The 14,529-nt window shown below is 42.1% G+C and overlaps 1 protein-coding gene across 1 annotated transcript; it reads right to left on the bottom strand.

Moving 5' to 3' along the window:
• Window positions 1-7,848: 7,848 nt before the first annotated feature.
• Window positions 7,849-13,788, bottom strand: wnt11b.L (wingless-type MMTV integration site family, member 11B L homeolog). Its single transcript, NM_001090858.1, is given in 5 exon segments — window positions 7,849-8,821; window positions 9,656-9,948; window positions 11,483-11,763; window positions 12,458-12,693; window positions 13,423-13,788. Coding segments are annotated over 5 exon segments (1,062 nt in total). The 5' UTR covers window positions 13,500-13,788; the 3' UTR covers window positions 7,849-8,646.
• Between the last annotated feature and the right edge of the window lie 741 nt (window positions 13,789-14,529).

Genomic DNA, 14,529 nt, shown 5'->3' with positions numbered 1-14,529 from the left:
CCCTAAACCTGACTGTTTTGCCAAACTGACTGACCCATCTCAGTCTGTCAGTTAGAGTTTCTAATGCTAATGGAATACTGCTGTACAAATATGGCAGCCCCCTCATAGAGGAACATGGGGGTAAGAAAGATAATGTAAAAACAACAGGCAAATACTTTTATGGCAAAATTATAAATAGAATTCAAAGATAATGTTATGATGGATATAAAAAATGATCATTTTCTGGTATCCGTATCTCTTTTAAGCAATATAATGTCATTAACACCAAACCATCCAATCTGCAGTCTCCAATAGTTTATTGTGTACATCTGGCACCATAGACTCTTGTCTTTTTGACTGCCAAAGCTGAATCTCAGGATGAACCACAGCACACACTCTTTCCACACTCTCTGCCTGCAAATGCTTTCCATTTTAATGAACGGAGAAACAACTGCCTATGCTCTTCTTGTGAGGCAGTGATCCCCAACAAAAAAAGCAAAAGTATCTGCCATAGGCTTAGTATTTCCTATGAACAGTATGCCCCTGCAGGAAAAGTCAAATTGCATTGTACCCCACAGCTCTTAGGGCTGGCATCTTCCAATTACCTAGTTAAGATGGCCATACACGGACTGGTAGTGACCAAGCCAACAACTTATTGGTCCATGTATTTGATATGATGAAATCTGGAATGGGTTCATGTTGCCCTCTCCCTGTAGGATTGTTGGATTGAAAGATTAATGATCTCATCTGCCCAGTAGTGCCCAAAGTGTGCTTGTTTGGCAACCTTTGGCAGATCAACAGATATACCCAGCCAGATTTGGAGCGTTTTGCTTCAATGGTGTAGGTGGGGAACCAAACCTTTCCGAATCACCACTGAGGTATATGCTTTTGAGTGATAAATTGCTTGCACAAAACTGAAACTTTCAATGGAAAGTTAATAGAAGGATAATATAGAACATTTTGACCCCTGCCTACAGAGCTACAATAACATGCAAACAACATCATGTTCAGTTACCCTCAATATCGCATGAGATGATTTCTTCAAACAAATGCCAGTGCTCAAACAAAAGCAGATGCCTTGATTTTGACTTGAAAATGAACATGCACCTCCCTGTGCTCACTGATAAGTGGATGCCTTTCTGGTCAGAGTGCACTAACTCAGTGCCGGGCAATGCTGGCCAGGCGCCCAGGCTACCCGGCAGGCCACTTTGCTCCCCGCTGCCTGCGCGGAGGGCATGTGTTAGCAGACGCTTAACCGTTTTCAGTGGCAGACTAGGGGTAGGCTACTTATGAGGCCGAACGCTCGAATTAACCCCGATATAGCCACGCAGTTTAGTGGCATATCGGGGAAAGATCCGCTCGTTTGGCGATGTCGCCAAACGAGCGGATCTTTGAGTCTATGGCCAACTTTAAACCTTCAAAGACTTAAAGGGGAACTATCGTGAAAATTAAAATGTAATATTAGCTTCAGCATACTGAAATATAAAACTTTCTAAATACAATCAGTTGCTGAAATAATTCATCTTTACTGTTCTTCTCTTAGCATCTGTTTTTCCTCATTCTATCTTCATTCAGGAGTTGGATGTCAGATGAATGATCCAATATATCTTGTATATCTTTTACTTCGAAAATGTATTAGAGCTCACTCTATTAAAATCACCAGAAATCCTGTCTCTCTACATGCAGAATTTGTGCAAAAGGCAGTTATTTTGTTTGTACTGGAATCAGTTATTTGAGTGAGCTCTAATACATCTGCTAGGAAAGGAAGCCCCCCCCCCATAAGATATATTGGATTATTCATCTGACACCCAACTCCTGCATGAAGAGAGAATGAAGAGAAACAGATGTTGAGAGAGCGATTGTGAAGATAAACTCGATTATTTCAGAAATAATGAAAACTATTTAATTGATTGCATTTAGAAAGTTTCTTATTTCAGTATGATGAAGCTTATAATAAATTTTAATTTTCGCGATAGTTCCCCTTTAAGTCTTCAGTTCTGGGACTGTCATCCCCTTCCTCTCTTTCTCTGGATGCCTGGCATGTTTATTCTTCCATTGTACAGCATAATGAAATTAATGCAATCTGTGTTGTCATCGTTAATGTTGCCACCATGTCTATATTCTATCCCTTCCCTACTGAGCAGCACTGATAAATCCGCATTTCAATAATACATTGGAAGACCTGCCGGCAGACAAGCCACAGGTTATCACTGAAGGCATCGCATGGAGGCTCTATATGAAAAGTCTTTGGCTACTGAATAGATAAATTCAGCTAGTCAGCTACTTATTTGCTGTTGCTGAACTGCTAATCCCAAAATGGTTGGTAGCTAAGCAATAGCTGCTTCAGCTATAGTTTACAAGATAGATAATAGGTGTTTTTTTAAATTATCCTATTAAGGAACCATTTTTTCTGAAAAGTATTTATCTGTTTCTCTCTTTTTACCTGTATAAAACCAGGGCATACTTAGTAACTTATTCTCTTAACAGGGAATCATTTTGAGCCCCTTAAGGCTACGACACACTGGGCTGATTCTCCCCTATGCTTGAATCAGCACCCGTCTATGCCTACACCTGCTCGCCCCAGGGGGCTGGCACACGGAGCAGGTTTTGGCACCAAAATGCATTTTCACATGTTTTAGTACCGAAATCCACTCCACGTGCCTGCATCTGGGCAGATGCTGTGATTTCCCTTTTCCCAATCTGAATCAACACATCCAAGTACAAAGCCAAAAAGTTCAATAGGGCTAGTAGCAGGGTACCTATCTATATATATAGATATCCAATCAGTCATTGCTCCTAACTGCAAACATATCTAATTGGAGAGCAAAGCCCAAAGGGCTGATTTAGGAAAGGTGCTAGACTACACCAGTGGAGTTAAAGGGACAGTTTACCCCTTTGTTCAACATGAGTGGAATGAATATAGCTTGGACTGAACATCTGGACTATTGTTCCAATGACAAGAAATCTATGGTAAAAAGCATATTCAGCCTCCTGTTTATCTGCAAGACAAAACTAATAATCTACCCCACAAGGATCAAACAGGGATTTGCTTCAATTGCCCTGTAGCTCAAGAAAAACCACAGATTTTTCTTAATTTAAACAGTAGGCAAAATGGCTATTTAGCGCAAGCCTTATTCATTGCACTCATGTTGAACAAAGGCATATAATGCCCCTTTTTGTTGGACATATATGGGCTGATAAAAACTGCTTTTGATTCATCTAGAACAGGGGTCCCCAACCTTTTTTACCTGTGAGCCACAATCAAATGTAAAAAGAGTTGGGGAGCAACACAAGCATGAAAAAAGTTTATGTTGGTGCCAAATAAGGGCTGTGATTGGCTATTTGGTAGCCCCTATTTAAACTGGCAGCCTACATGAGGTTCTGTTTGACAGTACACCTGGTTATTATACAGCCAAAACTTGCCTCCAAGTCGGGAATGGAAAAATAAGCACCTGCTTTGAGGCCACTGAGAGCAACATCCAAGGGGTTGGAGAGCAACATGTTGTTCATGAGCTACTGGTTGGGGATCACTGATCTAGCAGCTTGTTGGCCTCTGTATGGGGCCCGTGGTAGGACCTACTTGACCAATATCTGTCAGCATGTTTGAAAATCCCATTGGGCGAGAACTGCACTGGCGCTCCAGGCCACTGGTCATATTGGCCTGATGGGACATAGACCTGCTACTTGGGCAACCTCATGTGTATGTCTGACTTTACCCATAGCAACTAGTGTTTCTCAGGCCATCCCAAAACCGGACAGCAGGTGCAGAGTTTTCCCAGCGGGTCATGATTGGGTGCTGGGCTAAATTTTTATCTTGGTGCCACCCCGCCTGCAACCTCAACTCCATCAGAGAGGGGCAAGTCAGGCCCGGGCATATAATTTGGGACATTGAACTAGGTTGGGGTCTAGCTGGTCAAAGTCAAACCACTCTTCATTAATAGAAACCAAATCTTAAATTTCATTTTCTAGCTTATAAAGGACTGTTTTGTTGAATGGTTTCTATTTGCAACAGCCCTGGTGCAATTTAGCACTTATGTTCATAAATCAGCCCTCAAGTGATGGCAAATGGTGGTAGTTGTGGTACAGCCAGTATCAGTGATGGAAATCTATTTTTGCAACAAGCTATCTGCAGAACCCCATAAAAACTAGAAGCAAGGGTTTGAGAAAGATATATTTCAGGACCACCATCTGCACTGCAGCCCTTTAGGCAGTGAACCATACCTCTATACATTCACAGACTATTACATCTGGACATAAATAACAGACAGTAATAATATGACCTCAGGATGAACCACAAGCCTTTCTGCCAATTGCCGGTTAGAAACAGGCATTTAGTCATGTACTTCCTGGAGGTATATGTCCCACCGACCCAGTTAAGAGAGTAAAAATGGTCAAATGCTGGATTTTCTCAATTCCTCTTCCTACTACATGGCAGATAATTATAGTTTCATCACACAGGGTTACTTGACATCTGTGTACCATGAACTATACCCCCCCACACTTATAAAACAACATCTTTGTGTGCAGTACAATTAGCGATAATAAAAGTCCTTATAATCTGACATTCAACAGGTTCTTCATACTTAAATGAAAACTATACCCCCCAAACAATGTAGGTCTCTATAAAAAGAGATCGCATAAAACAGCTCATATGTAAAACCCTGCTGATGTAAACAACCCATTTTCAAAATAATATACTTTTCTAGTAGTATGTGCCATTGGGTAATCATAAATAGAAAATTGCCATTTTAAAAAATAAGGGCCGTCCCCTGGGATCGTACGATTCACTGTGCACACAAACAAACCAAACAAACCATACATGTTAGGTCACATGAGCCAATTAACATATGAGGCAGCACACAGACCATCACAAAATTGTGGCCCAAGTCATAAGATGCAAAAGGGCAAGATTTACTTAAATATATAGACCAGTTTGGTAAGATTCTTTAATATGCCACTTAATATGATATAAACTATCTGTTCATTTGGGGGGTATAGTTTTACTTTAATTGTAAAGCTGTATTTCACTCCAATCTGTGCTGTGAAACAATGATGTAGGAACAAATAATATTTACCCTGGCAAAAGGCCTGCCCCACTTGCCTTGTGCCTGATACATTCCACAGTGGGGGGCAAATGGAGCCTTGGAATTACCACCTGTTACAGGTCACTTATGGTGGCAAAGTCAAGAAATTGGTCAGTTTGGGTGTATTAGGCACTTTAAGGAGTGGTTCTCAAACTGTGGGACCGCTCCCCTTTGATGAGCCTGAAACAGTGGCTGGAGAGGTGGGCCCAGCCCAGGCCCGGACTGGCAATATGTGGGTTCTGGCAAATGTCAAGGGGGCTGTTGTAAGGTCCCATAGACAGTCACTATATTGTGGGCTGGTGGATAACTCTTTGGGCCTCTGTGTATTCGGAATGCCAAGGCCTATTTTGACTCCCAGTCCAGACTTGGCTCCGCCAGAAGGTGAGAGTTAGCAAAATCCCTGTTTACTCTTCTAGATACTCCTGGGGGCTTATCATGGAGGCCAGGGTTATACATTGCTCAGACTGTGGTTGCATCATTGATATAAATTAATGGAATCAACACTTTTTAAATTTTTGCTCGGTGCCAAGTATAGAGGGACAGCCCCTTCCTACAAGTCCACTGTAGAATTACTGGTACAGCAAAACTTTTTCAGATTACAAAAAGCTCTTCTGTGCCAGTAATTATTCTACATTGATTGGTTGATACAGCCATGGCTTTATATATATGCTTAAGGTGTGGTCATCAAGGGCTAATGGGAGCTTGAAGCAAAAACATCCCATTGACCACTGCTTTAAGGAGATGAGGCGGTGACCATAGTCCAAGTAGAGTTAAAATGTCAGCATGTACATAGAATTACTGATTCACACTGACAACCATAGGAATGTGGGAATTTACAAAACTGATCTATTTTGACTCGAGATTAGTAACCCTTGACACTCAGCAGTTAGCTATGATCATCATTCACCTGCACTAATACAAAATAGCTAAATTTCTACATAGGACAGTCTAGATAACCATCAGCTCTCTGGGGGCCTGAGCAAGTACAAAATTAATTACACCAGTGTGATTTACTGAACAGCACTGAATCTTTCTTTCAGGGACCAAGGAATTATTACCCGGCACCGCCCCCCCTCCCCACCATTTTAGAGCTAAGTCTCTGAAAAAATGTATGGGACAGCACTGTGCTGACATGTCATCTGTCTTCTTTCTAGCATTTCCCTTTAATGAATGAGATATATGATAGGCAGTGACATTTCAGCTCAATACAATACACACACATGTTTTTAAAAGGGAAAGTTGGGTAGTAGGTCACGGGGGGGTGGGGGGGGTTAGCAACATCTCTTCTTGCAATCAAAGGGGAAGTACAACTCTATTTGACATACACTCAGTTCATTGGGCTTAACGAAGAACTTAACACTAAAAATGAATATGGCTGAACATGCCATATTTTCTAAAAATGACCTTATTGCTCCAGCCTAAAGTTTCAGCTTCTCAATAGCAGCAATGATCCAGGACTTAAAACTTGTCACAGGAGGTCACCATCTTGGAAAGTGTCTGTGACGCTCACATACTTAGCGAGCTCTGAGTAGCTGCTGAGACGACAAGCTTAGGGGTTGTCGCAAACTATCAAGCAGAAAATGAGGTTGGCCTATAACATAAGATGCTACAGGGCTTATTATTAAATTCTGATGCTAGTTGCACTGGTTTTTTTGAGCTGCCATGTAGTAATTATCTGTGTTAATGACTAATCAGCCTAATATTGTGACATTTCTATTCTATATGTACTGTATATTGTGAGTGGGTCCCTAAGCTCAGTAAGTGACCACAGCACAGAGCATGTGCAGTGAATCAGCAGAAAAGAAGATGGAAGGCACAGATTTTTACTGCTAAAGGAATGAGATTGCCTTTGGCTGGTATAGAAGCCCAAACATAATGTACACTATTTCTACCCTACTCCTTTAGTTAGGCTTTAAAATTAAAGGTACATGATGGCAAATATAGGCAAGCTGACCCATTGGACAGGCCTTTGTATCATCTTAAACCAGTCTCTAGTATTTAGGTAACGTGGTTTATGGCTTACGCACGCATCCTGGTGACTACTCCAACTCCATCATAACAAGTATCAACCCAACTGCATCAACATGGGGTTTTATGTTAAAATCTCTTCCTGCAAGTTTCTGGCAGTCTTTCAGCTGGCTGATCCTATTAATGACCTTTATATCCACAAGCCATAAGAGAAATGTCAGCGCTCATACCACCTTGGACCCCCAGCGAGTGCAGCTTAGAGGTTATAGGGCAACCATAAATCAGATCCAGCAGAAGGGGAGGGTGGTGGTCTGGATAAGGATAGTGGTTGCCTTGTATTTTACAAGTATTTGTGAGATATTCCTGGAAGCTGCTTTGCACTGTGGGGGGGAAAGGGAGTCTATTCCAATTGTCCTACTCAGCATTATGGCAGTTATGGAGCAGGAGGGGGAAGGGACTTCTGCAGGCCAAATAAAACACCAAGTATTTTGGGCAGTAAAACTTTGGAATTTAGAGGATTACAAGCACCCTGGGTGTATGCATACATCTTACGATTACAGATCTTCTGCCCAGGCCTTAACTGCAGCAGCTGCTCCCTTACAGACCTTGCAAAAGGCACCTGCTAATGCCTCCCCTCCCCCATCCAGCTGTCAGACTGAACCCCACAGGTGCAGGAAATCCTAAGCTAAAAAGAATGGACCATTCCATCACCAGCGTTGCCTTAGAAACCCTCAGCAACTCCGTGCGTTGCCCCCAACCACTACACATTGATCCACCCACCGCTTTATGGTCAGCAACACAAGACCACGATTTCTGCTGCAGCAAATACCAATTTTAATAAAAAAATATAACATTTACAAATATAAAAAAAAAAACACAACGTTGTAAGACTTCGTGTCTCATTGTCTAAAAAGATTTTTTTTTTTGTTTTTTACAGATAAAAACGTCCAGAATACTCTGAACTTCAAATATCCAGTTATACACATATACATACATACCCACATATACAGTGGGGGACTTTTAAAACAAGTAGTAACTGAAATATGAATGAGTCCCAGATTCAGATTTCAAGTAAGAGTTGAGCCTCATCTTTATAGTCCAATTTAGGCATATTAAAAGTTCATATTGAAAAAAAAAACAGAATTAAACCCCCAAAAACTGGCCCCTGAAACAGAATTAAGGATCCAGCATTTGCCAGCATATTGCAAATGCAATATGGGAATTAATAAATAGGCTCAGTCTGGTGCTGCCAGTTGTCACCCAGTCTATTTACAGACACCAGAGGTATCACTTGGGTTCCTTGACCTGGCAGGCAATAAATCCGTTGTTGTTACTGGCTTTAGGACTTCAGGATGGCTTGGCTGTTTCACGTCAAAGGGGGGAACCTATGCATATTTTGTGTTTGGTCCTTAGAGTTTCTTTGAGCCACTTGGGGCCCATACATTGACGGGCAAGCAGATCAGACCAGTTGCATTTGGCTTCCCCTAGCTTTAATCCAGAAGAAAAGTTAAAACGTTCCAGCTCTGCTTCTCCCTTTGCCAGGGAAGGTCTGTTTGCTGAACCACAGAGGGCTGTCAGTGCTTTAGTAGTGTACAGTGTGAAGTCCATTATGGCTTTACTTGCAGACATACCTCTCCACTGTCCGCTCACATTTCTTGCACATGACATAGCAGCACCAGTGGTACTTGCATTGACAGCGTTCCACGATGGTTTCGGTGTAGGCGTTGTATCCCCGCCCACAGCACATGAGGTTGCAGCTGTCACTACCAACGGAGGTCTTGTTGCACAGCCTATGGGAGACCAAAAAAATAAAAATAAAGTTGATTAGTTGACATATAGCAAGCCTACTGTATATAAGTGCCCACAACCGCAAGTTATTGGAAATAAAGTATCTCAGATTCCCCCATAATTCCTGTATGTAGTAGAGTTTTAAGATGTTGGCCACTGCTGTTGGAGTCAATATATGGGTAACCTCCCCAACCACTGTCCTAGTTTATACTGGTGAAAATGTTTATTTTGCTCGTGGGAATCCATGAACCGCTTCCTGTTCTTCTGATCAGAAAGTGATGAGTGCAGTGGAAAACTCCCACCTATTGCTTGATGCACTAACTGCCAGTTCAGTTGTCTTAAGAGCTGGCCATGGTGAACACTTTTTATATGTTCGTATTTGATCATTTTACTTGATAATTATTTCATTCAATAGTAGCCTACACTTTTAGTATTGCTTCAAATATAAGCCATCCTTTTTTTTTTCAACCAAAAGTTTTATATTTCGGATTTCCCACCCACTGACATTAGCTCATTTGGGGATAAGTTTTCAGTGTCTTTCATCAGTTTGGTGCAGAAGCTAAACATCAGGGAGATAAATGGATCAGGCTGAAGACAGATCCTGCCTAATTGACTCCAGACATCCAAGAAAATATACAGGGTAGTAGTTGATGACATTTCTATGACAGGTAAAATTCAGAGCACATACTGTGCAGCCAGACCAAGGCAACATGCAGCGTTAATAGACGGAATTAATTCAAAGCTGTTGCAAACCTAAAATGCCATCATCCCTTCCCTACCAACAGATTGCTAATTCTAGTAATAATGACTTCATTTTTAGATCAGGATAAGCTTACCTGTCCTGTGTCCCATATGAACCCAACTTGGGATTCTTTGTGCAGTAGTCAGGGGAACTAACCAGGTACACCAGCTCAGACTCTCTCACTGGCCTGATGTCTAGCTCCCTGGGAACAAGCTGCCTCCGAGTGCCGGTCTGTCTGTGGATGACTTTAGTGGCACCAAGGTATTTGGATTTAAGCTCATTAGCAATATGGGGAAGATCCTGCAGGCCCTTCCAACAGGTCTTCACGGAGCAAGATCCAGACACTCCGTGGCACTTGCATTTTGTCTCCAAAGAGTCCATCAGTACCTGCAGAATGAAACGGACACTGTTACTATAATATTTTAATAAAGCAAAATAGTTTATAATTCCAGGTGTATACTGTTAGAAACAAACGGTAAAAAGTAAGGATAAAAACAAACACATATTTCATTTTTCAGTCTATGCTAAGCTTGCATTACCCAAGTGAATACTGTGACAAGAGTGAAAGCCACACACAGCAGGCATATGGGCATTCAACATCTGGCAAACTGTTGTTTTTTTGCAGTGCTAACTCAAAGAGCAGCATGGGGTTGCAATGTGTGGGGATGGGGATTATGGGAGCTGACCTCTTTTTGGTGAGCAGCATTGAGAAAACCATGTTTGAAATACTAGACAAACATTCAAGTGGTGTTAAGAGAGTAAGCTCTTGCATTCCCGCCTCTTTGCACCAATGTTAAATTCCCAAAATATCCATGAATTTCAATTCTAATGTTGTTTTCATGAAATTATATATTTCTAAACTTGTCATGGAGTTGTTGCTTTAAGTTTGATAAGATCTATTATCTTAGTCACTTTGCTAATTAATCCTGTTAAAGACTCCATATCCTGCTGCTATGTAAACAATGGGTTTCAGATAGATCAATCAGTGTGGTCAGAGAGCCTGTTAGGGAAATGGCACACGAGGTGATCCAAGAGCAGCGAGGCCCACATATATCTTAAAGGAACAGTAACACCCAAAAAAAAAAAAAATGAAAGTGGTTTAAAGTAATCAAAATATCATGTACTGTTGCCCTGCGCTGGTAAAACTGATCGGTTTGATTCAGAAACACTACTATAGTTCATATAAACAAGATTCTATGTAAAAAATGGCAGAAATTGGAAAAAAAAGGCTATATGGGATAACAGATAACATCATTATGTTTAACAGGGCTTATCTGCTATCTACTGTGTAACTTGAGCCTTTTCTCCTTTGAATGGCTACCCCCATGGCTACACAGCAGCTTATTTATACAAACAATAGTAGTGTTTCTGAAGCAAACACACCAGTTTTACTAGTACAGGGCAACACAGAATTATATTTTTATTACTTTAAAACACTTTCATTTTATGAGGTTACAGTTTCTTTAAGATGAGCATAAATAGCAATATCCTCACCAAGTATGTCAATCTTTCACTTATACCGCAATCAACACAGTCATCCAAACTGGAATTATTTGATCGCTTGGCCCAACAATTATGATCATAGTGGGGTTTAAAGAAACACAAACCAATATTCTGCCTTATATCGATTGGGCAGGTCCTCCCAATGGCCTGAAACCTGGGCTTTTATCAGCCTGCATCTTTATACAATAAGTAGGATCGTAGCCATGAGCTTTAGCTCGTCTTGCACACCAATGACTTGAATGGAAACTGGTGGTGGTGACAGATAGATTGCCTTTCCTATCTATAGCAGAACTAGCCGTCAAAGGCATTTCTCAGCTGAAATAGGAACCATACTCTGGAATAGTTACCAATCGGTTTTTATCCCATTACTGAATCCCCTAAGTTGTACAGAGTAAGTAACATGGGAATATACTCTTACCTGTCTGCCAACTGCATTGTTGTGTAGATTCATAATTTTAGTGGCCTGGGTCCCAGCAGACTTGCTTGACTTCATTGGAGCGTCAACAAAAGCAGAGCCCATGTTAAGGCCGTAATGTAGGTTGTCCCCACACCCTCCCCATCGGAAGCCTGTTCCGGGCACCTCAGCTGGGGTGGCACCACAAGAGCATGTGGGCAGCTCCCCCGAGGCACAGGCACGCGCAATGGTATGGCTGAGAGTGGCAGAGGCCAGAGCATAGACAAAGGCAGACTCCCTGGTACCTAGAAAAAGAAATATCACACAACATTTATCAGATTGTCCATTAATACGACATTTTTTGTTTTAACGTGCAATAAAAAAAATAAAGTGGCATAGCTTATTTTGCTCCAGGAATCTTATTTGTCTGCTTGTTTGTATATTTTCATAAGTGGAAGCACAACTGCCATACTATCTCTAATTCATAGGCTCCAATACAACAGTGGCATGAAGATAGTGGAATAACTTTTCCAAGCAAGTATCCCGTGCAATCAATGCTACATAAATCTTTGCTTTCAACATTAAGAATTGATCGACTTAATGTCCCTTTACACCCGCAGCGGTCGATAAATCTCCCTAAGAATCTCACACCCTGCTTTAAAACTTAAATATTTGCTTATTAGAGGATTTCAGTAATTAACTCCCCAAATGCCATCTACGGAAGAACAAATAAGCAAGCCAAGTATCACTTATAAACACTTTTGGCTGGATCATCTCAGCTACTTTTATAGGTTACAGTAAACGAAATTTGCAAGGTAAAGGGATGGATTTGTTACTCAATACTGCAATCCTGCAAGTCCCACTCCCTGACTGAGGGGGGATAAACCCTCCTATCTGTACATACTACAATGTGTCACTATATATGCACCAACACTATTTAAGATCAGCCTTGTTGAATTGCTAGTTATTAGCCATGCAATATGGTTTAAGGGCTGGTACCTTTGCTCAAGTCAGGGGTGAAGCTTGGTGCATTCTCTACTGAAGAGCAGTTCCAGCGCATGTCAGATAAGGTCATTTGGCAGGTTAGCTTGGTCTGTTTGGCAGCATTAACGACACTTTGCATCAGTTCAAGATTCCTCTTGCAGAGTTGCGACTGGTCAGGGACTAGACCGTCCAGCAAGCGACAGTGTTCGCTCTCATTCCAGGCCACCCGGCTGCCATTTACGGTGAGCCCACTATAAAAGAGAACAGAAGGGGGAAAAAAAAAAAACCAGGTCATTCACTTTTCTTCACAGATTTTCTCTCCCATAGGTGTCATCCCTCAAATGAATGGATAGCTCTGAAGATCACTACTGACAATATATAATCACACAAGACCAGCAATGCCACCAACATCAGGTTTAAAAGGGGGCAGCTACACTAATAAAAGGTGGCAGCTACACCAATGCCCCCAGCCCAAGTTGCAAACATTAGATCTTTTACATGGAAATCAGAGGAAGCTGCAAGCTGTACAGAAACGTTGCCAAAGCAAAAGGAGTCTTATTTTCCATTAGAATAGCAGAGGGCTGATCATGAATAGAAGCACACACAGCTACAGAGGACAGTAGCAGGAGTAAAAAAGCAGCTCTCATTGTGGTTTAGCATAGGCTACTCCACTGATAACCCTATGGCTCCTGAACCTTGATAAAGAAACTGCAGGAGGTAAGGGCAGCCGATTACATTGTTGTTTTAATTATTAACTTGCCCTTTTAATTATCTGAAGATGAAATTAGAAGGCAGTTGTCTTTTTGCAGCAGTAATTACACCCACCCATTCTGCCCCATGCAAGCTAAAGATAGGAAGCTTCTTTGTACTCTGGCTGCGCTAGGCGCAATGAAAAAACGTGAATATTGCGCTTAACGCGATATCTATAGTGGCTCTATTGGAGCGGTGTCAATGATAATGAAATACCCACTGATACTTACAGCCACTGGATGGCGCCACAGATCCCGGAGCAACACAAGAGGAGCAGGGGGGTAACCCAGTGACGGGTCGGAGCCATTGGTACTGGTGAGGGGTAAAAGGGTCCGGTGTAAAAAAAATAAGAAGTGAAGGTTCGGGATGTGCGGGATTCCTGTGATGGGTTTTCCTTTTTTTTTTCCTCCTAAAATGGTAATCGCGATCTCTGCAGTGTAAAAAGTCGTGCGATGTGATCGAAAGAGATTCCTGTGATTAGACGAGTGAACTGGTGGCAGAGATCGGTATATGTAGTGTCCTGTGTGAGGTGCTAGTGCAGCAGATGGCAGTCAGTGATCAGCCAGTGGTCAGCGGTCAAGTCAGTGGCTTTTCTCTCCTCCTCCGCATTCTGCCCTTGTTCTCGCTGCCGCTGCCATTTAAACCCCCGCTGACGTCACTGGATCCCACCCCTGGAGCCGGATCTGCTGTGTGCAGGTGGGATGCCGAGTTTCACACATGGGTGAGATCAGCCCCCCCTCTCTCTCTGTCTCCCTCTGAGGGTCCCAAGAGAAGGTTCCGCGGGCTCTTTCTGGCCCCTGTTTCACTGCTCTTCATTGGAGCCTTTATATTATCAGGGAGATCATCGCTTTAGAAACGGACGCCCAATGGCCCACACATGGGACGACGAGGCTTGATTAGCAATCAGATCGCTTTTGGGTCACATGAGCAGCGCTTGTGGTTTATTGATTAGCCTTGCATTATTATTATTATTATTATTATAATATAACTGCCCGCTTCTAATTAGATTATTGGAGTTCTTATTGTAATTATTAATGAGATGTTTCCAGTGGTGGAACTAGATATTACTGGGCACCACAGCAAATTGTTTTTCAGGCTCCCAAAATGTCTAGAGGTTGACTTATTTTACCTATATTTATTGCAATTGTATGTGAATTAGGGCCTTATGGGACCCCTATACCTCCTGGGCCCCCCTGCAGCTGCTGGGTCTGCTTCTTCTCTAGCAGGGGTCCCCATCCCCAACCTTTTGAACCCGTGAGAAACTTTCAGATGTAAAAAGATATTGGGAGCAACACAAGCATGAAAAATGTTCCTGGGTGCTGTGATTGGCTTTTGGG

Source organism: Xenopus laevis, chromosome 8L (genome assembly GCF_017654675.1).
Source record: "Xenopus laevis strain J_2021 chromosome 8L, Xenopus_laevis_v10.1, whole genome shotgun sequence".
Taxonomy (NCBI): domain Eukaryota; kingdom Metazoa; phylum Chordata; class Amphibia; order Anura; family Pipidae; genus Xenopus; species Xenopus laevis.
This window is presented reverse-complemented; position numbering and strand designations above follow the sequence as displayed.